Here is a 26,246-nt window from a genome sequence, read left to right as displayed (position 1 = left end):
AGGAAAAAACACAGAGATAGGTGGGAGATAGGATGAAACAGGCTTTGAAATTGAGGTAGATGATGCTATAGTTCAAGAGTCAGCATGGTAAAAGTTGCCAGAAAGGGAATAGAATTATGCAGGAGACTTTAAGGTGAAAGAAAAAAATAGACAGAGAGAGACTGAATGAAAGGAAAGAAGTTGGTTTTAGATAATCTGTGTTGTAGAGATTTTTTCTTCTGCCTCAAAACACAGTGCTAAGGATTCACTTACCCAGAACTTCTGTTTCTGTCCATTTTTGTCAGCTAATGCTCCCCACCTGTTACAAGAGATGGTACTAGTGAGACTTTTGATGCATATGTTCACATTTTGTAGTTTTAAATGAGCAACCAGAAAAGAAAAGCTTGTCTTAGTTAGTTGTCCTAATACAAGTATCAGAATAAACATCTCCATGTTTAAACAACAGACTCTGCTGATGATGAAAATAAAGATCAGCATCCTTTTAGCCACAAGCCAAATTGCTGTTAGGACTAAAAAAACTTAACGCAAGTGTAGTTTTAGTTTGTCATTGCAAAAACCTGTTTTCATTGACAGAATCTCTCTGCCTGAAGAGCTTGCCAGCTGAACTGAACTGAACTGTGTAGGAATACTGAAATTAAAGTGAACACATTTCTTCCATTCAGCGGAAGATCCCTAGGAACATTTTTGTTAAAGATCTCATCCAACACCTTTACAAAAATAGCTGGTGAGTTGGGACTGAAAATCTTCCCAGCTTTTCTCAGCTCAGATTAAACTGTTGACAACGTAATCCGGTTTACTGCACGGTGTGGGGGATGACCTGTAAACTTGATGTTTCTTCGACATCTTTGAGGACATGCTAAATGTTGTGGCAATATCCATGAAACCACACAAGAGATTGTCCCCACCTGCCAGATGATAGGACTTTCACAAATGTGTAGTTGTAGCTGAACTGCACAGTGCTCTGAGTTGTTAAGCCTCACTTTGTGTATATATGGGGCATAAGAAGTTCCAAGGCCATCATCTGGATGTAGTTCAATGAGCAAAAGCTGCACTGCACACCTTAGGTACCTAGGTACATATGGTATGTCTACTGATTGCTTCAAGAGCTCTGTCTTGTTTTGCATTTACACAATGAATGCTTGTCTAGTTACTATTCACAGCTCATGATGCTTGGGTGCCTATAAGAGGGCACAAATAAACAGAAAACCAAAGGTGTGAACTTTCACAGTTTTTTCCACAGTATAAAGTTAATCCTAGAATGTACAGAATGCTATTGACAGGGTGTTTATTGGTGTATATCCCACCAATGCCACGTGTTTGAGCTGTATTTGCAGTGCTCCATTCACTTTGAAAGGCAAGCAGCAAAAATATAAGAAATCCCACACTGTGAATGGGGAAATTAAGATTTTTGTGTCGTCTTTGTAACAAAATTTGAACAGCGACGGTGGCATCAGCTCTCTTTGGTTCACAGTGAACCCTAATGTATGTGGAATACCTGCACTTCCAGCCAAAGGGAAAAAAAAGCAAGACAAATTGGTGACTAGGAAAGAGGTGAAGTCTGGATTACAGTTGCAAACACAAATTGTAGCTACTGCTCATTAAATGCAAGGAATCATAAAAACAATGTTGGTCATAATGACCATTGAATGTAATTGTTGTTTTTTAAAAAGGCCTCATGATACTTTTTCTTTGAATTATCACATGAAAGTTCAGGGATTATTAACTATCTTTGCCTTTTCTTTGCCAAATATATTTCTGATACAGTCTGTCATGATCATAAATTTAAAAAAAAAATATAATAGGCTCTCTGATTTCATATCAGATTCAGATTTACTTTTTTCCTCGTGACCATTTTACTAAAAAATATTACATCAGCTGCAGTGTGAAAGTCCAATATTTACATCAGTCTTAAAGACAGAAGAAAACTGCCTTGAATTTATATTTATGTATTCCTGCATTCAGTACTACACATTATCTCTCCCATTTGTCTGAACAGGATGATGACCAGTTCCTGCAGATTCACCTTTCTGTGATTAAATATTTTTCAAACATTTGTTATTTTCTAAAAAAAAAAAAAAAAAATTCAGCTCCTAGTTTCATACACTGATAGGAATTTATTGATTCTCAGAAATGTTTCTAAATGGAAGAAAACTTAGAAACTAAAATTGAAAAGAATCATTTTTTATCCTTGACTGTAACATATCCATGAATTTAACTTCCTAGGTTTTGTTCCATCACAGTCAGATACAGAGGTACTCAACGTATGCATTTTATCTTACAGTTTAGAAAGAAGAGCTGCTTACTCAGTAATCCATGCCCATGGGCATTCATCCAAATACTCTAAATTAAAATACATTAAATCAAAGTATACAAGAGTGCAGCCAGCAGGTCAAGAAAAGTGACTAATCCCTTTATTCAGGACCTGCCATTCTGCGTCTGGAGCACTGTGCCCAGTTTTGGGCTTCCCCATTCAGGAAAGACAGGAACAGGCTGGAACAAGACCAGCAAGAGTCCATTGAGGTGTTTGGGGTCTGGAGCACATGATGTCCAGGGAGAGGCTGAAGGAGCTGGCTTTGTTCAGCCCTGGGGAGAGGTGGCTCAGGGGAGATCTATTTGTTGTCTTCTGCTTTACAAAGGGTAGGTATAGAGAAGGTAGAACAGACTCTCCTGATACATGCACAGCCAATGGTCAGAAGATGACAGTCACAGTTTCAGCAAGGGAAATTGCAACTGGACATAAAGGAAAAAAGTATTTTACAACAAGAGTGTTTAGGCACTACTGAAGTGAGAGGTTGTGGAATATCTGTCCTCAGAGATATCCAAAACTCAACATGAGTAGCCCCATGAACGTTAGCTATGAAGGTGGCTCTACTCTGAGCTGGGGAATTAAACGAGATGACCTTCAGAGATCCCTTCTAATCTAAAGTATTCAATGATCTAAGCATCTTGATCTAAGATGGTAAGAAACTTGATCTAAGATGGCCCTCCCAATTTAGGGTGCGGAGAGTTGGATGAAACAAATTCCAGCCTCAGTTAGTCTACAGTTCTATGAATTATTAAATTTTGTATTCAATGTATAGATTTTGTGTAACAGTTAAATAACTAAGTATACTAATAGATTGTGATGGGGCAAGTGATTTTGCCAATTTTTTTTAATGGCTGCAGTCTAAAGAGCAGATAATAAGGTTGATTTACCATTTACTGATCAAACCCAGTCTTGGGGTTAGTGCATGAATCAGGAGGAGGACTTAGCAGGAAAGGTGGAATGGATTGTCATCTCCCTAGATGCTGACCTTTACCGGCAGCAACTATGGCATGAGGTCCTAGGCCCGTTTCCAAGCCTTTCCTAAAACTTCACATGGTTTGATCAGGCTTGTTCCAAAGACTGGCTGAGATTCACCAATTCTCATTTCTCCCTGGCTAATGTACTTCTCTCAGTCTGAAAAAGCACTCAGCTGTAATGGCAACAGCTGTTGTTCTGGGAACCACGCTCTCTATATATTGTTCAATGATGCAGTGTTTGTAGCCACATGCCAGTTTGATTTGACATCTTGCCTCTGGGAATGAATGCCGGCTCCATCAAGAGCATTTCTGGGATTTTCTTGGCTCATTCATACTAATGTACCTTCTAAAGAGGAAGCAATTCTTTCAAAAAACTCCTAAGTGGAAAATGTTTCTGCAGTGGTATCTTTAGGAAAGTAGGACATATTTTCTAAAATAGATTTCTCAATTTTCTAAAACAGATTTCTCTACATAAGTATTAGATTTGATCTTTGCAATTTCTCTTTTTCCCTTTTCCTGCCTATAAAGTTATACTTCAGTAGTTTTCATGATTTCAGCCTTACTGATGGAATAAATTCATTCTGAATTATATCCCTTAGTTGCACCTATCAAACATGTTATGGCATCCAAGCACAGCTTCCACTTTAAGCTTAAGTTTAGATTCCTCAGAGAAAAGAAATCTCTAAATATCCCTTCTGTTGCTAAGCCAGGCATCTGAGGGTAAATTTTCTGAGTTATAAAGAAATACATGATATAAATGAACAGTATTAAATTCAGCTTGAATTTTAACTCTGGTTTTACTTGCTGCTGTAAGTACTACTCCTTGAAATATGAATAAAGACTGACTGAGAGGAATTTGTTAAAATGCTCCGATAATATTTAGTAATCTGAAAACAAATTTAGAGGAAATCTTAACCTTCTAAAACTCTTAGCCATCCTCTAGGCTCAATGGAAACTGGACAGCATCTTACTGCAAGAATTCAGGAAACAGTCTTGTTTCCATGGAGTTCACATCCTGTATGTTTTCCTATATAGACGGGTCTCTGTACAAATATCTTTTCCTGAATCTGGGTAATCTCTGAGATTTGACTCCTTTTTTTATTTCATATTTTAAAATAAACATTAATTGCAAAAGTTTATTCACTAATAAATTTAAAAGGAGCCCTCATGGAAGACACTATAGGAGTAAAAAGTGACCTGATATATTATTGATAGCATTCCAGATCATTTTTCCTGGAGAGTAGCAGCTCAGAGAAAGTGTTGATTGGTCCCTCAAAATCTTCAAAACCAAAATAAATTAAAAAAATGAGTAACTAAGAAGTATAATCCTGAAGGAGCTACATAAGCCATTGGGGTATAAAAGTGAAACCCATGCCACCCACTTCTGTCCCAGAAAAGTGAAAGATCTGTGCAGATTATGAAAGGCACCAGTAGTACAAGGGTATTATTAATGAATGCAAATTTTTGCACTCGGTATACTGTGGAAAAACAGAATACATAATAGTTCCTTTACAATATTTTCAAAAATGTAGTTAATACAGTGTACTACTGTTTTACCGGTCTCTTCTGAGATTTAAGCAGTAGATTGGTATTATTATCCTTGATGTAAATGTTACTGTCAGACTGGAATTAGAGTTTGCCTTTTTCCTGACAGTAAAACACTGTGGGATTTAGTTCAAGATTAAGATATCAAAATGTATGTGTCCCACAGTAGCAAACGCAGTATATTGGGATCCATTCACTTGCCTAAATGCAGGTGTCTAGCACTATTTGAGATGCCTTAAGGTGCCTGAGACATCCACATGTTTCTGGCAGATGTGACAGAGGACCTATGAGACATCCATGTCCTTTTGGAGATGTGTCCTTTTGGCAGCCAGGTGGGAAGCATTTCCCACTTCTGGTAGCACCAAATATTTGTGTGGGGGCAACTAATGGATCCATGAGCAGTTGCAGCTGAGTTGCCCTCCAGTCTCCACTGACTTTGTTGACTAGATCACCATCTCTGTGATGAGAATTTGCATATCTAGCACATCACACCTGCCTGAATCTCAAATTGAATCCTGACATAATTAATTGCCTACTGAAGCGTGAGATGAGCAAAGGAGAAGACGGAAAATTAGTAGGAAATATACAGTGAATAAAGTGTTAGAATGGGAAACAACAGAAAATAGGATATATGAGCTTCTAGAACTATGCAACTACAATACGTGATTTCAGAATAAATGATGAGGAGAATTAAGACATTAAAGACTGAAGGACTTGGATTCTGTCCATCTTAAACCATCAGGGATAAGATCAAAGAATTTAGAGAAGAGGGTCAAATTATCATAATAAACAACATGGAAATTACAGTTCTGATATGTATCAGTTTTTCACAATATAGCACAAAATCATAGATGCTACAGTTTGGTTGAACAAAATTAAATCGGGAATGCACTGTGCTGAAAAGGTTGTTAAACTAATCTAGGATGTATTTTATGTTCCCTCATGGCTTGGAGCAAGAGCTAGTTTAGGGACCAACAGATTGGAAGGGAAAATGACACTGCAGTTAATTTTTTTCCTGTAAAACAGCCATGCTGTGGAGTCTTAATCATGGAACAGAACCCCCTTGTGCTGGGGGGGTTCATTGTAAGTGAAAATGATTTAGTAGAAGAGCAAATCCTCTTGCCATTAACTGCTTTTAGAAAGTAATCTTTAAAGAAAAGAAATGGGAATCTATTCATGAGTCTGAGAGGTATCAATATTTTGACTGTAAGTTAAAATCAACAGGAATTAATAAATGATTGTCACTACTTAAAAAACTACAACACTTTCAGAGTTGTTAGCTGATATAATTTCTTTAATACAGTCAATATTATATCTCCTCCTACAGCTCTTTTTCTTTCTCTGGCAGTTCTTGTTCCTGAGATCCTGTAGTTCATGTAGCCAATGCAGTCATTACCAGTTATTCCTAAAGTAGACCTATCCAAACTATGTGTTCCTAAGTAATGAAATCCCAACCTTGTTGAAGGTAGTCAGAGATTTCCAGTGTCTCCAGGGAAGCCAAGTGCTTGGAAGCTAATAGCTGTGATGGTGAGCAGCAAATTAGACATGGAGTCTGCTTTAGGTATGTTAACAACATTAGAAAGAAAACCTAAGAAGCTGGGAATAAAAGTAGGCAAGATCATGCATGTTTTAAGTAAAGAATTATACACTGTATGACTGCAGTCCTACACTAAATCTGATAAGCCACTGCTAGGAATAAAAAGAGCAACAGTAAAAGGTATTTGTGTGACAAATTGAGAAAAGTGTAAGTCAAAATATATAGACGCTAACAATCTAGATCTGTGTAGGGCTCAAACACCAAGCAGAAAGAGAAAATTAAGTGTCATATATTAGTGTATAGATACAATAGGGGGAAGAAGTTCAGGAAAGAAAACATTAAGAAAAAATATCCCAGAAATGAAGTAATTTAAATCCCAGTGGAATTAGTTCCCAAGTGGAAATGACAGAGACTTGAAAGTGAGTTAACACATTTTGGGGCAACATCCATTAGAGAACAATATTACATTTTCTGGAACATGACCAAAATAATCTAATAGCACTTTTTTGTCTCTTGCTTTTGTGATTATTCCAGCTTGATATTTACTCCAAATGAATGACATTTCAAAAGCAAACAGATCCTGGACCTCATTACTCACAGAGATGGGGAATCTATTAGGGCTATTTTTACAAAGCTTTAGACCACTAATGTCCCCACCTTTGGTATTTTTAGGAAAAGCTTTCAGCCTTACCCCCTCCAAAATTTCCATTTTTATTAAGAAGATGATGAAGAAGAAGAAGAAGAAGAAGAAGAAGAAGAAGAAGAAGAAGAAGAAGAAGAAGAAGAAGAAGAAGAAGAAGAGATTTTAAGGAATCATTAAGGAGAAGCTCTGCCTATCAATTACCAAAAATTACTTTAAAAAGGGAGTTTTCTTCTGTCTGACAAAAATATTCTGTAAGAAATACACCACTTAGCTTTTCCAAAAGAAACCACCATGATCTTCAATCAAAAATAACCTTGAATAAAAAGAAGTAATTTCACCAGACTGCATTCAGTCCTCTTCAGGAGAAAAAGTAAGCAAGGTATTTCCATTTACTCAAGGGAAACCAGCTCCAACTGACTTTGTAACGAGAATTCAGGTGCTCTTTCAGATAAAAGGATGAGTACTTGTGTGCTTCCATAAAAGGATTGTCATAATTTTGTGTCCAGTTTTATATAGTAGAGCTACCTTAGCTGTCCTTTTCAGTAATAACTTTCCCTTGATACTAACACTGTAGGAGTAGGCCCTGAACGCACAACACTGCCTGACAGTTACAAAACGAGAATGTGGAGACTGTTTCACTATTCTTCCACAGAATGAAAATTGGTTTTGTTTAAACATCTCCTAGTTTCTTTTTCAAGAAACTGTATCACTACAATGAAGGTGGACTTCACAAGAGAAGTATAAAGAAAATTTTCAGAAAAAAACCATAGTAGTTGATAATTAAATATCATTGAATAAAACAGTAAAAAAATCTAGAAATACAACCTAACACAACAAAAAGGGTTATCAGCAGTGGCTTCAAAACTGAGGTGTTTTGTAGGAGAACAGAAACTAGATTCTAGCATGCTTACATTCAGCTTTGTAGGTAAAATGCTGTTAACAGGAAATACAGCAAATACATCTGAAGACTGTGCTAAATAATATACAACCTGACTCCTTAAGACTCAAGATGTCAACTAAAGAGAAATAAGGCCTTAAGAGTGTGAAATGTATATTGGCTTTCGCAAAACGAGAACACTGAAATTTGCCTAACTACTGCATAAGCTACGTCCTGAAAGGATGTTTGCCTCACTGCCACTAAATTAGGCCTTAACACGGGAAATATGTAGTTAATATATTCCAGATATCAATTGTATTTTATAGTTTGTAGGCAATAAATGGGCACAAGCAGAATATGTAGTTTCTTCTGATGAGATAAGACATCCTGTAACTCAAGTAATTAAAGGATGTGTAGATAGATTTGTGAAAACACAGAAAAACAGACATATGGACTCAAGGACAAGTAAAACTGAGAACACAAGTAAGAAGATAAGGAGTGATTCGTTAACATAAGAACAGCATTTTGGGGTCAAAGATTATTTGACATGAAAGATATGAGAAGAACAAAGGAAAAACAGAAGTTTAATGTGAAAATATTGAAAAGTGTGACTGGAGGAAAACAACAGGGTGAAAAGTGCAGCCAGAGGAAGACTACTGACTTCATCCCTTGCAGATCCCCGAAGGCCCCTCCGAACCACAAGAGACGCGCGCAAGTGGGGGGTGGTCTGGGGTGGAGTTATGTTAATAGATACCTGAAATATTAAAATAACCCCTTTGAAACGCCACAAACACAGTGTATAAAAAGGCGAGTTCGGGCATAACCGGTGCGCCTCTGGTTTTGACCATGCACCCAGCGCTGTTTGCCTTTGTTCCATAATAAACTTGTAAAATTCATGAAATTTAGCGTGAATGCATTTCTCACAAGAGTAAAGAAGAATGATAGGTCTCAAATCTCAAGCTATTAATTCCTGCAGACCTGTCAATGTTGGCAGAAGTCAGTGCTTTGCATTAACCAAGGAGTTAAACTGCTTACTAAATACCTAAAGCTCTAGGAATCAGCATTCTGCATCATCTTTCTAACTTCTGCCATTCAACAATTTATATCTAGAACAGACTCTTCTCGCATACTGGCAGTCCCCCCCATCTACTGATCAAAAATACACAAACAGCAAAATACAATTTTAAATAACTCCTGCAATTTTTTTTTCAACCAGATCAACTCACAGTTGCAGTTTCCAAGTTACACAGTTTGTAGGTTGAATGTTGGAATCACTGACATCACTGTCAAAACTCCCAGATTTACAGGAATAAAGCTAAGATTTGTCTCTGGTTGGTTTGTTTGTTTACAAAGGCTTCTCCCTGTCTTTCTAGAGTGGGGGTGCATTGAAGATAGGATTGTGTCACATCCTATTTTCACAAACAGAAGCAATGAATTTGTTAAAAACCAGCATACATAGAGGATGTATAAAAGAAATGTATGTATTCTGTTTTTAAGGTTCTGGTCTTTACTCATATTTTGCTTTGTTATTTTTTTTCCTACTTTTCTTGGTTTTTTCAAGTATTTTCATTTCTGGTAACTTCTGCATTCACAAGGATCTTCAGGTCAAATAAAACAACCAGAAAACCGTATATAACCTGCAATACAACTACAACATAAACTTAGAATAGAATATTTCAGTTGGAAGGGACCTACAACGATCATCTAGTCCAACTGCCTGACTAATTCAGGGCTGACCAAAAGTTAAAACTAATTATTAAGGGCATTGTCCAAATGCCTCTTAAACACTGACAGGCTTGGGGCATCGACCACCTCTCTAGGAAGCCTGTTCCAGTGTCTGACCAAACTCTCAGTAAAGAAATGCTTCCTAATGTCCAGTCTAACCCTCCCCTGGCACAGCCTTGAACCATTCCCACACATCCATCGGGATACCAGGGAGAAGAGCTCAGCACCTCCCTCTCCACGTCCCCTCCTCAGGAAGCTGCAGAGAGCAATGAGGTCGCCCCTCTGCCTCCTTTTCTCCAAACCAGACAAGCCCAAAGTCCTTAGCTGCTCCTCACAGGACATTCCTTCCAGCCCTTTCCCCAGCTGTGTTGCCCTCCTCTGGAGGCATTCGAGGACCTTCACATCCTTCTGAAACCATGGGGCCCAGAACTGCACACAGTACTCCAGGTGAGACTGCACTGATGTTGAATACGTGGGATAACCACCTCTTTTGACCAGCCAGTTTGATGCACCCCAGGATGCGGTTTGTCCTCTTGGCTACCAAGTCACATAAATCATGGGATTTCCACAGTTAACATATTTAATGAGATATTTCTGACCCTTTCCGTCTCTGAAAAAAAAGCTGGTGATCAAACAAGACTTGGTGAAGTCCAAATTAATCCAATTCAACTTCAGGCAACTGAGACATTTGGATTAGGAAAAAACCCACTCTCTACTATCAAGAGAGAAATACCTCCTGAAGATAATTCATCTCACCTAAGTGCTGACCACAATCAGCACTAACTGGACTCACTTGTCTCTCTAATGCTACGTTTTCTATATAGGCATTTAGAATTTGCTGTCACCACACTGGCCAAACAAACAATGAAATCTCTTGGGTAAAAATACTGTCTTCCCATAGACTATATATACACAGCAACAGGATACAAAGATTACTTGGTCCCTCTCATCTTGACCTGGTTTATTTTAATACCAAAGTTCTGCTTTCGTAAGAGGCTCACAGTATCTCCTTCTCCAGACAAAAAGAGAGTGGGACAGAAATACATGCGGTCTAAAACTTCATCTCACTTTCTTCCCTGAACTTGGTCATATAACTGACATAATTCTACCAGACAAAAAAGGTATAACTATTTCAGGTTATGTCCTATTCTTAGTGCTGTAACACAAAATCCTAGTACCTTTCAAAGTCTAGGATTTTTATCTACTCAATTAGACAAAAGTTTAGTTCTTAATCTTTTATTAATAAGAAGAAGGTTAGGGTCACTGACCAGTGTTCTCCGCGAGACAAAACTTCTTAGAAAATGGTTGCTGGAATTTGAAACTATGGTTTTGCCTGGACTTTTCAGCTTGAGAGATGAGTCAAATTATCACTGAGTCAATAGTTAAATCATTCCCACAAACCTACCACAGTTAATTATATGGGAGACAGTCTCATGGATTTAACTGCATGAATCATCAGACACTGTGTATCTTTTCCCCATGATCTTCTAATGTATTTCTCTTTGCTGTAAAATATTTGTGGGTGTTGCTGTTTAATTTTAAAACTATAATATCTGATGTTGATTGTCTGACAATAATAAAGTAGATTCTTGTTCCCCGTGAAAGAAAAAGGGAACTCAACCCAAGGTTTTCTTAGTCATGAAGAGAATAATTTGAGTCATGACTTCTGGTGGTTTAAAATGTTGCTTGATTGTTGTTATTCTGTTATTCTCTGAGTCTAAGCTCAAGTGAGAACAAGTGAAGAGAAAAATGAAGAGAAAAACAGTGTCTTCAAAGCCAAAACCTGAGATGTCACCAACAGTAGTCACTGGTATCTTTTTTAAGCCTTTGGACTTTGCACAGGTGAGTAATTTAATTGTGTATTAAATCTTAGAGTGCTGTTGCTCTGTCTTGTTATCCCCTCAATGCTAAAATGTAAGTTTTTGCCTCACGTGTCAATTTTATCTCCATTAATATGGCTTTTTCTGTTAAGAAACATTCAACCAATTTTTTTTCAGGGCATAGATATTTCAATGCCATTTAATCTGCCGCACCATTGAATTTAAAGCTTCCAGTGAATCACTGATAAAAATAGAGGGGAAATGTGTTTCCACTTAATGTACATCTCTCAGTGTCCTCTTATGAAAGTTCTTTGTCATTCTGAGCATCTTCCAAACATCTGAAAATCTATCTTGTTCATGAAACAGTATCTAAGGCTTTTAATAAAATTATCCATGTCCTCTCCAAGCCTTAAAGTGGCAGTCCACAGTTTTGATTGTAGCCAAAGACTTGGGCTTGTGGGGCCTTTCTGAATTTTAGAGTGTCAGGGGATCAGCAGATGCAGCTTTTTGAGTGAAGGTATAGATCAGATATTGTAGCTTGGCACTGATACTGAAGTGATGCAGAGGAAAGAGTCTGAGACAAGATTTGTCTGAACAGGCTGCAGACATTAATGATGGATACTTTACTTCACTATGCCTAACTTTGAAAAGAGATATATTTGATCTAGAACTGTAGCTATTTAAGTCAATGTACTTCCTCTATGCTGAACAGACTTTGGCATCTTTACACCATTAACAAATCTGCCTCATGTTTTCTTTCCCTATAGACACTACATTTCTCTTCTGTCATTTTTTCCTAGGTGGAACTAAGAAAGCCAGAGGAGCAGAAGGAAAAGAAGATTAGAAAAAAAGATGCACCAATTTTACAAGAATCTACTATAGAATAGACTTGACAGGTTTGTTCAGCAACTCTAGCTTAAATGTATAGATCTGAGAGATAAATCTGCTACCAAGTTAATCTTTGATGTGAATTCAGTCTACTTTTATTATTAAGAGATCTTGAGATAAAGATGACAGTTCCACATGTCATTTTTCAGTCATTAGTCTTCTTAAAATAACAGAGTGCAGCTGAAAAAGTGAAAATTACTGGACTTTGAACAATTTGTCTTCCTTAGTCCCACTTACCATTTGCAGTTTCATTGTGCCTCTTTAGCTTGTTTTCATTCTGTCTGCAAGACGTTCTGAAGATACTATCTTTCTTACTATAGGTATTATATACCAGTAATATAGTCATTTTGCTTTTAAGCTACTTTAGGATGCCTTTACAAGTGGGTTTCCTCTAGTCTAACGTAGACATTTTAATGCTAGCTATTAAGTCTGATGTTACCCCACAGGTCATTTATAGTCAGCAAAGAGAAATAAGATCCAACAAAGCAGTTCAACTCACCTTAAGATAAATACCTATGATAGAGCAGATGAATAGCCATGGAAGATAAAGAGAACCATGGCTGCCTAGCAGAGACATAGGAATCTAGCTTTTACACATCAAAACTGAGCTGTTATGAATCCCAGTCTCCCTTGCTCACTTTTCTGCTTACCTCCCTGTCTCTGGAGTACAGACACAGAAACTGATTGAAAGATCCTACTCTCTCTAGATGTCAGTGGGATCAGTCCATCCTGCCTTCAGATTGCCGAAAGCCCTATTTCACTATCCATAGAGACCGTGATCAAACCCAAATGGTCTGCTACCTGCAACGCCCTCCGCCTGGCTGTTCCACACTTTCCTATTCTGCTTCCATGATGGTCTGTCTTATCCCATTCCCGCTCTGAGCCTGAGGTCACACAGTACCTCACTGGAGATAGACTTATAGTCCTATCAGAGCTGATTTTATAAATAAGAAGCCTTCAAATGATAGAAAATAACTAGCAATTTCAAGTTGCAGAACAAGGGAAGCCAGTCAATGCATTTAAAATCCTTATGATCCAATGATCAAATAGGCAGTTTATATGTGTATTTCAGTTTTTGTACAGATAGGTCTTACAAGCTTCACCAAAATTTATTTCCATTTTATGGCTCCATCACCTTATATGTTATACAATTCATAGGCAGTTTAAGGCATTCTCAAAAAATATTTCTGAGAGATTACAAATATTAATTCAATATGGTTATTCATTATTATGGCTGCCTTTTACAAATATTGAATCTCCTTTATAGAAGGGGTTATAAATAAAAAATCAGACTACAATAAACATCAACACACAGAAAACTGCATTTTTTACCCTATGTGTCAGCATGTGTCTGCTCCTTTTTCTCTGTCCAGGAATCATCTCAGCTAAGCAGAATGCAAATAATCATCAATATTTTTATTTGAAGTTCAATTTTAATGAGATTTTTCTGAGTTTTTTATTTAGGTCAAGGACTTCGCATTATCCTTTGCTTAAAAAACCCCACCCAAGCTATATGTGAGTGGCAAAGAACTTACACCCAGGCCACATATTTTATGTTCAAATTAATTCAAACTAATGAATGATATGAAAAAGTGATAGCTTAATCCTGAAGACATTAAAATGTATGCAAAAGAGTGGTTTAGACTTCATGGTGCAGAATCACATTTTCTCACTGGATTTATCATTGCTAGAAACTCAAGTACACCTAGCCTTGGGCTCAAACAGCCTCCAACTTGTCAAACTTGAATTCAATTTTTACAGTTAAACACCTCTGCAAATATTTTTATATGGCATAATCTCAGAGGTCAGAACACTTACACATTAGACAATGAAAGGATGGATAATTCTTTATATTGCTGGATCCATTGGATACTTCAGCAATGTTCAATGAAAGTTAGTAAGTAAATGCATTTCCCACATATTAAATTCTGAACCAGGCTGAGGTTTCTTAAATATCATCACCCACAGTTTTCTTCTTTTTCCTTCACTTCTCATGTCCTTCTTCAGTATATCAGACCACTTGGCTTTCCTCCTACTCAGTGTTTTGCACTGACCATTCAACATAATCCTCTGCAGGGAGCTGCCAGTCTCAGTCAAGGCGCTCAGTTTTTTGCTCACGAGTGGCTCCTTGCCTAAGGGCTGCTATCTTTTCCTTGCACAGCTTATCAGTTCCCGTTTAAATCAGCATCCACTTCAGCACATTAATAGCCCTCCTTCTGTCTCGCTCCTCAGCCATCACTTTGTCCCCCTGTGCCATTCTGGCTTAATCACTCACCTCAGTAGGTTATTCAGCATATATTTGGGGCAGCACGTCTGAGGGAATAGCTGTCATCACCTTATGCTTGCACCAAGCGTGCTCCATAGCCCTCCCAACACCTGCACTCATGGCCTCACAGCAGCTCATCCCTGAACTGAGGTATTCAAATTGCATTGCAAATTTCACTGTCTAATTGTATTGGTTTCTCATGGCCCTTCAGATATACCTTCAATGCATACATATAAACCGATACATACCAGCTGACCTACATAAACATATTTTCCTAATTCAGTCCTCTATTTTTCCATGCTAAATTCCAGTTTCTCTCTTTCATTGCTTCATAACATTCACAGTCACATACTTCAGGAGCTTTTCCTCTACTAGTCTGAGGCAGTACTTTCTGCAACAGTGTAGGGTCAAGGATGATCTTGCATAAGCCTGCTGCTTCTCTTTGCTGCTGTGCCATTATGAGGCACACTCTTGTAATTCATAGCCAGCAGTTTCCACAACCACAGGCATTTCCATGTCCTTTACAAGGATATCTTCACTAAGATTACAAACACAAAATGCATTTTATTTTGTGACTTTATTTTCTTGAACTACATATTGAAGATACTTTCAGTATCTTCTTAGCGCAGGCCTGAATCATTATTTATTTGCTATTCTAGACCACCTATAAAATATTTGTTTGAGACTCTCCGGTCATTTCTCTGTGTAACTACTCACTCAATGATTTAATAAATTCATCCTTGCATATTCCGTCCATGTCAAAGAATAAAGCCCCGTGGTGTGTTCTGTAATTCAAGTGTATGCATTATTAGATACTTGTCATCTTAATATAGTGGCACTGGTCTACATTTGAAGGGAAATCCACTAGTGTATTATACACACTCTTCTGCAGCAGTTCCAGTCCTGAGTGTGTATTCCTTATGCATCCCAAATAAAATCAGCAGCATCCCAGCAGCAGCTGATTTCTCTTTGGGGCATAGAGAGTCTAGACTGCTGTGCCAGTAAGCTGTACTTGTTAATTAGGAGGCCACCAGCAATTTTTATGTTTCCATTTGCATTCTGCTTGGTGGCATGTTTGGAGGAATTTGTGTCAGTTTTGTTCACAACTTGATGCATACATGGAATATTTGTGAATACTCAGCAAAACATTTTATTCTATAAACCAGTATATTTGAAGTTTTAGAGCAAATGTTAGAGTAGTTTAAAAGACAATGGGTCTATACCTCTTTCCCATGCTTTCTAAAATTCTCAGATATGTGAAAACAAAACAACAACAATCTTATGTTGGGAGCTAACGGTGCTCCACCTCTGACAGTGAAACTTTTGGGTTCCAAACTATTATTGACATTTTACTACGTTCATGACTGGTAGAGGAAAAGGGTAAAAGAATACACTTTACTCACCCAAGGAGCTTGACTGAATGAATTTTCCATTTAGATCCTGCTTTCTGGGAGTGTCTATAGATTCCTTCTTTGTAAAGGAAAAAATCTTCATACACTTTCATTATAGCTAAAAAATAATAGGAAAAATCACCACAGTCAGCAAATATTGTTTCTGGTTTGCTCCTTGCATTTTACCAGCGAGATTTTTGTTGTGTGTTGGACTGCCTAAGTGTACTTTGTAATTACACTATATTCACTAATTGCTCAGAAGTTCCCTGCTGTGAGTGAACCGAGTGAACTATTCTAACAGAGTTGTCTCAAAGGTCTCTTGTCAAATTAATTGAGATTCCCTGTCATGGAAACTCCCTATCATGGACTTCTTCCAACACAGTAAGAAGAATTATTGCCTCATGTAGGCTTACATACGCTTTCTCAATTCCAGTGAAATCCAGCTCATTAAAACAAATCTCCTCAAGGTTCATGTATAAAACCCTCAGTTCTGACAAGCATCTGCATATTCAAGAAAAGTATTTAACAGGCAATGTATATCCTGTGAAATATAGTGAAGTGATATGTATGCTTTTTTCTGAAACTCACAGTTCATTTAAGTACACACCAATCTCCTCATGGAAAACTAGATTATATGTATGTTCATCCTGACTTTCAGCTAAAAGTGTGGAAAAAAACCCCTGTGTCCATAAAAATGTAAGGCCAAAGAGCTGAGGAACTGGAAATTTTGTGTAAGAGAATGAAGATTACAATTTGCTTTTTATGTCTATTCATTATTTCCTAGGAACACCATTCACTTGTTTTTTAAGAAAAATGTTTTTGGTTTCTTTTCCACATTTGTTCTGCCACCTTAGTACCATTTGCTTTGCTATATGGTGGGTTACCAGATCCAGAGAAATGAAAATATTTTCCAGGTCTACATTACCTTTAGATTCCAGTGAATCAGAAGTATTAAATGCAAGCTTAACTCCAGCTTACCTTTAGCTTATGATTTTAACAGTCTTAGACTGCCACACAGCTTGGAACATGAGAATTAGTGAAATCCAGTTTCCTAAAGTCTTGCACCATGGGTGTCCCATAAAGTGCAAGTTTCACTGACCATTTTTATGTGGTTGGAGCATTTATAACATATGTGCCTGGTATAGATCTGTGATATCCAGTAAGGTGAGCTCATGCTGCAGTTTTTTCTGTCTGGCACACTTTCAAATTTCTTTTTCCTACCTGAGTATTTTCATAAACTTGAAGGAAATTAACTATCTTTACAACCTCTTGGCCTCTATCATACTTGGATGAAAACAGAAAACATTCACAAATTTTAGGGGATGAAAGAGAGCAGCTCAAAACATAGTCAAATGAGCCCATTTGCCCAGGAAACCTGGCTAAAAATATACTTTGCTAATGAGGTTGCTCACATAAAAAATGTATGCCGATAGCAACACACAGGGAATAAGCAGCCATGAGGCTACCTAGGTGGCAAGTCTGGGGGAGAGCTATATCAGTTAAATCAGAAAAAAAGGTAAATGCTTTTAATGAGTAATGTTACAGCTTCTGCCGAGTTGCCTGCAGAACCAGAGCTTGCACATACTGACAGCAACAGACCAAGTGGAAAATAGCACAAACTTTATTCTTAGTTTCTAGCTGCAAGCTCAGGACTCCATTAGAGCTCTCTGCAAAGGTTTCCCCCCTCCCTCTGCCCCCAGGCTCACCAGTGTATAAAGCCAGGAGTTTAACTCTATGTAAAACACCAGCTGTCGAGGTTTCTGAGCTGCAGGGGAGCCTGCGGAGGGAGAGCTTTGAAGTGTTACAAAGGAAAAGAAAGGGGGAAGAAGACTCCCACTGGCCTTAGTCCAGGTGAGGGTGTCAGAGGAGAAGTGAAGGGGATGAGTCATTCAAAAAATTACTGTAGAGGCTTCCCTGGCTCTTGTTTTGATAGCTCAGCCAAAGGGAGGCAAAGAAACAAGGGGGAGTGCAAGGACTGCAAAATTCACTTCTCCCATGGGAGGTCTGAGGTTAGAAGATCTCAGCTATTGTCAGGCTGAGACAGGAGAAGGTAGTTTCATTTCTAAATCACATTGCTCTTTGAAATCAAGGTCCATATGTTCAGTTTCAGAAAACAATTTATTCTTTATCAGCAACTCTAAATCAAACACATGTTCTTGGCTCTGTGAAGAAATATAATACCTAAATCATTTCCACTGAAATGAAATAGAAAATCTTGATGTGTGTTTCCAGAATAGCCCATGTGAGAGAATTTTATCCATGATTACATACTATATCTACATTTTGTGTGTGTGTGTGTATGTATCTATACATTTGCATATATATGTATATGTGTGTGTGTGTGTATATATATATATACCCTTCAATCAGGAGCTAAATAATGGTACAGTCTTTGGCATTAAATGGGCTGGGTACATGAAATGTGGGGTGGACAGAGAGATGATAATTCAAAATCAAGCACTGAGACATTTTTATTTATTCAGTGACTTTGTCCTGATATGGACTGTGACTTGGACAGGATGAGATGATCACAGTCCACCAGCTGACTTCGTTCCCTCCCATGTAGAAGAGACTTTGGATTTTCTAAAATGAATGGATTAATTATTAATGAATCGGAAGAGAGAGCAATTTTCGTAAGGTTGACTGTAGCTCATGCATGAGCTACCTCAGTCATGCTGAGCTGTCAGATCTATGCATATAAATGCAGCAAATTATAAGATTCATTCCACTATGGACTCCTCTGCATAAAATTCTTAAATAAGAATTTGTGGCTCTAAGACATACGAAGATACAAAAAACTAAAAATAGTTGCTACAAAAGGAACTAAAGTGTAGTACTGTACATTAATGTAGCCTAGTGCTTTCTCCAGATCTTTTTCTTGTGTCAGAAAATGAAATACTTCTTTTTTCCAAGATCATGATAACTGAAATTAGAAGTTTTGTAGGGTCAAACTGTGATGTATTGCCAACAATGTGTTAGCTTTTCTTTTGACTGAGACTGACTAATGTGACAGAAAGGATTATTTTCCTACGTCAGCACTATAACTATCAGAGTATTTGCTAAAGTTCATTAAAAAATAAAAGATGAATAGGCAATATTAGATTGTCTATTTGAATGTTTTCAAAGCATTAATGAAACTTTACTATGTTTATTTGAAAATGGATTTTTTAAAAAACTGGTGTTTCATTGTTTGCATCTGAAAGTGCTAATTGCTCAGTTCCTGTACCGTATAAAACAATGACATATGTCAGAGAGAAACTGTCACTCAAGCTTGAAAACTGTATAACAGAAAGTTTTCAATTACATTCCTACACCTACTGTTTCACAATTGTTAAAAAATACATATTTTTCTTAACTTTGAATATGCCCAAAAATCCAAGTACATTCATCATCAAAGTGGATGACTTTCTACATCATGGTCTTGAAAGGATCTTGAATGTTTTCCAGACATGAAACATTACTTAGTATATTAGATAAGACTGGACAGAAGCACTTTGTAGCTCTTCAGGAACAACAAGTGAATGAATAATGGAAAAATCTCTTTCAGTAGCTGAAGATCATTTGCAGGATGTTTTGAAAAAAAACCCACACCACCATGATGTGGTTTTAAAATCAGAATTATGCCCTGATTGCATTTGTAGTACAGGAAGATAGAGGAGAGAATCAGTGACAAATTATTGGGTCATAACTGTGACTCATTTAAAAAAATCTCATTATAGCAAAAAGAAAAAATGAAAAGTGATTTCATTCAGTGATGCACACTCTCAGTTATATACTCTTCTTTAGATCTTGATTCTTCCACATACAGCATTACCTTAACCTGATACAGACATTTTCTCTGAAAAAGCATTGACCTTTCAAAAATTTGTATGAATTATTGAGTGGTTAAAACCTAACAAATGGCTGAATATAGATTATTTCATGTGGAAGATTTAGTACTCACAGATTAATCCAGCAAAATGTGTATACATGGACTACGAATACAATATTAAAGAGAGGTCTGAAATTTTATCTTGAGGATCCTAATTTTTTAATTTTCTTAAAACCAGCAGAAGTTACTGTGTTCACTTCTAGATCAAATGCAGTGTAGGAAAGAATATTTCCCTTGAGCAAACAAACGTGGCCAGAACAAAAAAGACTGATAATATTGATCTTTTTAAGTCTGAGCTTCAGATTAATTGCAACTGCCCACATAAAGAGCTTTAAGAGGTAATTTCAACTCCATGATGCACTGAAATGAATTAAATCTAATCATCAAGACCATTTCAGTAATAAATTGGAGGTTATGATAAATCATTATATAATTGAGGGCAGTAGAAATTCAGAATTCCCTGAAGTAGAATGCTTTGGTTTTGCATCAGCCATCCATTCAAGACGGGTGGACATCCTGCACTATGATCTTTCCCCACCACCCCAAACTCACGTCCCTCAACCTCTCCAGTTACACTGGCCTGGGGTGTGAGCAGGAACCTGCATTTTCAGGTGCTGCCAGCACCATCCATGACTGCAAACAGACAGTATTGAGGCTAAATCACATTTTGCTGTCACTCCCCCCCTGCTGAAGTCTCTTTATTTCTCTAAGAGGTCAGGGATCTTCGTTGCAGGGTTCAGCAGAAAAATTCAAAACTGTTAGCCCTCTAAAACCAACAAGAGCTTTTGGGCTCCAAAAGGGGAAATTCTGGGGGGTATTCCAGCACTGAATGATTTGCTGGAGGGCCCGTATACTGCAGCGTTGCCTTCAGAGGAGAGCAGGCTTGGTGGGTTGGCCTCAGCCAGTGGGGGAATTGATCCCAGCCCTAGAGAGCAGAGCTTTGCTAACATTTAACTCCTCCTGCACAGCCCCAAATTGCTATTTCGTCAATGAGCAAAGAACTGTTGTGGGGAAAAAGGCACATTTCCAGCACAGAGATTTTGCACAAATTTTCAACAAATTCAGGTCAAGGTCATTTTACTCATTATGGACTCTGATGCAGTACAGCTGACTCTAGGGCCACTACTTGCCCACCAAGCACCCCTGGATGAACTACAGTGCATATATCTGTTTTATTCACTGTGGAATACAGTTTGTGTTTTTTAATACTTTGATACAAGTACATTTCACCCTTTAATTATTGCAATAATAATATTATCATCTTCCAAACTTACCATACCTTGCACTGGTCCTTTGTCCATGATTTCTTTCATTATATCAGTTTCCTGAGAGGAGGTGAGAGCAGCAGCAAAGAGGGCAAGGGAAGATAATACATTCTATTAAATAAAATTAAAACTCATACTAATTTATTGTTGCGTACATATATATATTTCTATGGTATAAATGTACCATTGTACTTGTATTTCTGCTAGAGAATATTTGGTTTACCAAATGAACAAAACCTTCAGAAACATGTTTAAGAAGCAGTAATGCCCAGTTATGACTGCATACTTTCTTTTCCATCTCTAATTTCTGCAGGACCACAAAGCAGCAGCTTTAAAGAGATGTTGTAAAATTAAGAAACCATAAAGAATTTAGACTCTTGTGAAGGTACAAGGGCAATATAAAGGAAAATTCACAGCTCTAGTCTTCAAGTAAAGTGAACATATTTCCATATGCCAGATAATTTTCAAGCCCCAAAGGAGAAAAATGAGTGAGACGATGGGTGAACAGTATGAACTTACTTTTGAGGAGACCCTGTAGTGAGAGGCACACCGGTATAACCGATTGGATTCTTCTAAAGCATTGGGACATGGCCCGTTTGTATAGTTTTTTCCATATTCACTTGACACATAACAGCGATTTTCACTTGATGGCTCCAGGTGATTGTTCCAAAATGATGGATAACAAGCATAGGATACAACCCTGTTCATATATTAAAAAAAAAAAAAAGTTGATAAGAAGCTTGCTTAAACATGTTTGCAGTTTTATTTCAAGCTTTTAACTATTTTACAACTGTCATATTTCAAGTAAATTTACAGAGGAGTCCCTCATTCTTCGAAAGTGTGAATGTCTCATATCTTCAGCTGGAAGGTGTTTGCTTCAATTCATATGCATGATGTTTATGATTAAGTTTCAGTTGCAGTAGTCCTCTCCCCACCCTTCTCCAAAGAGAGGTAGGGTAGAAAATGTGTTTCAACACTTGTCACCTAGCACCTTCACCTCATTAATGATGCATGAAAGTTCACACTGAATAAGATCAATAAATTTCCAATGTTGTCAACAGGATCCAGTTAGCAAAAATGGCTTGTGAAATGGACATATTTGCAGCAGAAAATTTTTAAGGGAAATGAACCATTTTCTAGTTTTATCTACCTTTTCTACAGGAATGCTGGTGAAAAGCTACATGCTTTGTATTTCTTTTAGCTAAAAAGTCTCTGACCTTCCATTTTTCTGACAATGTAAAGGGAACATTTGCTCACATTTTTGTGAACATTTGTTGAGATAAAAAGTCTTATATTCATTTTTTAAAGGTTTGAGTACAAATAATTGATGTCCTTCTGGCATATGAGTAAATGTGGTGCTTTGAAGCACAGGTTAAGAGCTCTCATTGCATCCAAGAATGGAAGGGAGCAATGAAGTTTGTTTCTTTCAAGTAGCTGATCCTGAATTGTTCAGCCATTTTGACTGTTTGACTAACTGAACATCCTTTTTACTTCAATAAAGTGAAGGAAACACAGCATATATTTAAAATGCACTTACAAACAATCTGAAATACTCAAATAAAGGCACACTGAATCTTCCACTTATTATTTTATCCTTTCTATGAGATATTGGGACCTCCTAGTTTTCTACATTATGCTGCTAGATGTTTCCAAAACAATATACACATTTCTGTGATAATACCATGGAGGCCTATGAGATGGTTTCTTTTAAAGAGCATAATTAAATTGTTCACTAAAGCATAATACTTTAAAATAGACAGTCCTATAAAAAGATATGTATTTAAGTAGCTCGCCAATTACACTGAACTTTCTGAATCTGAAGAACTGAAAACTGTATTTCCATGCAATATGGAGGATAATTATGTTTGCCTGTGTATACTTAGTTGTCAGGATTTTTACAAGATGAGCACATATATGCTTCAGCTACTTTGAATAAGACATGGCATTTTCTGATTAGCATTTGGTAGTAGAAAAATTGACCCTGAGGAGAATGTCTTTTTGCTTACCAAATTCTTTCTGCCCAAACTAGACCAACACACCCAGGAGCTGCAAAAAGCAATAATTCTGCCTACATGAAAAGAGATTGTGCATCTAAGGTTGTTAGGCTGTTATTGCTTAGGTCTTCAATCTACTCACTGGCAACCCCTCTGAATCCCTTTTGAATGTCTGGAGGTATTCTGGATTCCCAGATTTCCAATGGGGAATGGTAAGTATTTAGGCCAAATATACTTGGGTTGTTATTACTCATTTTAAAATTTATTATGCTTTGTTTCTATTGCTGGGTAGAAGGAAACCTTTGGTTTATATATGTATACATATACAATGTTTATAAATTGTATCTATCTCTATATACATAATCATTCTAGTCACCACTGATCACAGATTTCCAAAAGAAATAAAGGATTACTGCTGAGTGCAGTCAGGCTTGCAAGGCAGGTAAGGTGAACAAACACTGTCCTCAGAGCACAACCTAGCATAAGCATGGCAGGAGTAGGTGATTGCAACCCAGTGTAAGGACTAGTATGACACCTATTCCTCAGGTGTACTTAGAAACACCTCAGAGGGAGACAACAGAGAAATTCATTCCTGGGGTAGGGGATTTTTTCCCCTCCTTTCCATTGGATTGTCCCCCTGGAGTTGTCACAGGTTCTGCATGGATGGGTCTTAATTCTATGGCAATAAACGTGAAGCACCAAATACGCATGAGCACACTGGCACTGTGTGGTAATCCAGACATGATGACTCATTCTGAACTACCAGTCACTTTTGAATCTTTTCACTAACCATAGTTTCTGCAGTCATGAGTAACATAATTTAACAGCACTTTGCTGAAACATGAGTTTGGACATGCTGAAGCGTCAGCACAACAGTAAACATTAGAAACTTTTCAAGGAGAAGAAATTGCCAGCAGAGTCACAGAAGAAAAACAGAAATAAATGTGAATGTGTTTATGTGTACATATACATAAACATATACAAATATACTCCTAGAAGCAAGCAGCATTCAGGGAGAAGCAGCAAAAGTCTGCAGTGTGTTCATACACTCTTGGCAGAATTCATCTGAAGTTATGTTTATGTGTTCAATACAATGAATATTTTTGTGGTTTTATTGTATTTATATGTTTGAATTGTGAGATGAGAACATAATCTAAAATATTAGGTTATGTTATTAGCAAGTTGGCCAAGACTAATGACAATAATATCCTTATCATACCCTGCAATTGCTAGAAGCCCAAGGTACAAAACAGATCAAGCCCTGATTAGAAGCAGTATTTGCATTCAAGTGTGTAACCTTTTTACTACCTGAAAATGAAATATTTCTTCCTCATTCTTAAAGACTATAAGCTTTTAATTTCCCTTAGCAGATAAAATAGATGTTTTCAAACCACATTGATTCCTCCCAAATTATTGCTTGTAACTGAAATGCCTAAAATTAATAATAATTAGAAATAGAATACAGATTTATTCTTTAATTAATGGAGGAAGACAGAGAGAGACAGTGAGAGTTAAACAGCAGTTCAGCTCCATTTATAGCAGATTTCACTGTTAATTGAGTGCTCAGTGATTCTGAAAAGTCAGGTCTCAGCACTGTCCAAACCTCATTGAGCTTTATGGAAGTCTTCCATTGACTTCACTGGGGATAGTTTAGGCCAGCACTTGATTTTCCTGAAAATCTATCAAAAACCTGAGATAAATACACTTCAGAAATCAGAAAACCATAAGCTTTAAAACAGCATCGAACACCTGCTGTGAAAATTTACAAGCCCACACAGAAAATCAATGTACTTTCTCCCTATTGCAGGGTACGGAGATAATGAAAAAAATGATTGCAATATACTGACTCATAAAATAAAAGTCACCTGAAAGTATGAGGAAGCAAGCACTATTTAACAGGGCTCATTCAAAACACACTTCAGACTTTTATGCCATAAATTTCCATTTTTTCATTGTCAAAGGTAAAAGGTTATGGATTATGGGGTTTCAGCTGCAAAAAATATTCAGTTATCAGTCCAGTGAAGCAAAAACGTTAATTCTTTTCTTTTTTTGATACTATTTGCTCTTGGCCACTGTCAGAGACAAACTATTGGGCTAGATGGGCCCTTGCTCAGACCCAGCATAGCCATTCTTGTGTTCTTCCAGTATCTGTCCTCACAGATATTTGGATATTTTCCTTAAGGTGTTTATTTGTGTCTGGAACTGTTGGAAGAGGATTTGCAATATCATTTGAACTTGAGGAAAGAAAATCAGGATTTAGAAATGTTGTTTGTAAAAATAGGTAAGTAGAGATATTTTCATGTGTGGTACTTTGATGGTGCATCAATGGTCAGGGATAAGAATAGGTAGCAGGCAAAGGTCTGTAAGAGTGCAGTGATGTTGTACATGTTGGAACTGGCTCCATGGGGACAAGAAAGCTGGATGAATGACTAAGAAAATAGTCTTGGACTGTGGAGATTTATTGGAGATCCAAACAGTCTCCAAAAATTTGTGATGGTTCTTACAACTGCCCTGCAGATTTTTTACTCAGACAGTCAGCTGCAAGAGGCTGGTGAATACCATGAGGCATCTCAGGTGACTGAGCAATAATGCAAGTACTTAGGATGTTGGAGGCGAAAAGACAGTTCACAGGTGTGCTCTGGTGAGCTGAGGTGCCCTGTCTTTATGCTTCCAGGCTTACACCAGTCAGAAAGCCTGCTCTGCGCACACTTTCACACTGGTACTCTGGTCAGTCAGGCAGCAATCTTCTCACAACTGCATTTACACCAGCACAAGCTCCTGTGTGGGTACAGCTAGGTCGATAACAAAATGCCTCATACAGCTTCAGCCTGCCTTGCCTTCCTGTCCTGGGTTCAGCTGGGATAGAGTTAATTTTTACAGGAACCTGGGAGGTGGGGGGGGCATAGCCGGGGCAGCTGACCTGAACTAGCCAAGGAGCTATTCCATACCATGTGCCATCATGCTCAGTATATACATGGGGAGTGGGCCGGGGGGAGGGCTCTGCTGCTCTCGACTTTCGGTGGGGGAAGTGGCGGAGCGTCGGGTCCCGGGTGGTGAGCAGTTGCACTGTGCATCACTCTTTTCTGTATACTCTTTCATTAGTACCGTCGTTGTTGTTGTAACTTTTTTTGCGTTGTCCCAG

General features: G+C 37.6%; 1 protein-coding gene across 1 annotated transcript in view; it reads right to left on the bottom strand.

Moving 5' to 3' along the window:
• The window catches only part of TINAG (tubulointerstitial nephritis antigen), a 46,965-nt gene that overhangs the window by 1,043 nt on the left and 19,676 nt on the right, over positions 1-26,246 (bottom strand). The window contains exons 7-10 of the mRNA XM_030037924.2: positions 21,630-21,810; positions 21,125-21,170; positions 15,987-16,092; positions 253-298 (exon numbers count right to left, since the gene is read on the bottom strand). Of these exons, the coding sequence (XP_029893784.1) occupies positions 253-298; positions 15,987-16,092; positions 21,125-21,170; positions 21,630-21,810 (379 nt within the window). The remainder of the gene's footprint in view (positions 1-252; positions 299-15,986; positions 16,093-21,124; positions 21,171-21,629; positions 21,811-26,246) is intronic.

Source organism: Aquila chrysaetos, chromosome 15 (assembly GCF_900496995.4).
Source record: "Aquila chrysaetos chrysaetos chromosome 15, bAquChr1.4, whole genome shotgun sequence".
NCBI lineage: Eukaryota > Metazoa > Chordata > Aves > Accipitriformes > Accipitridae > Aquila > Aquila chrysaetos.
This window is presented reverse-complemented; position numbering and strand designations above follow the sequence as displayed.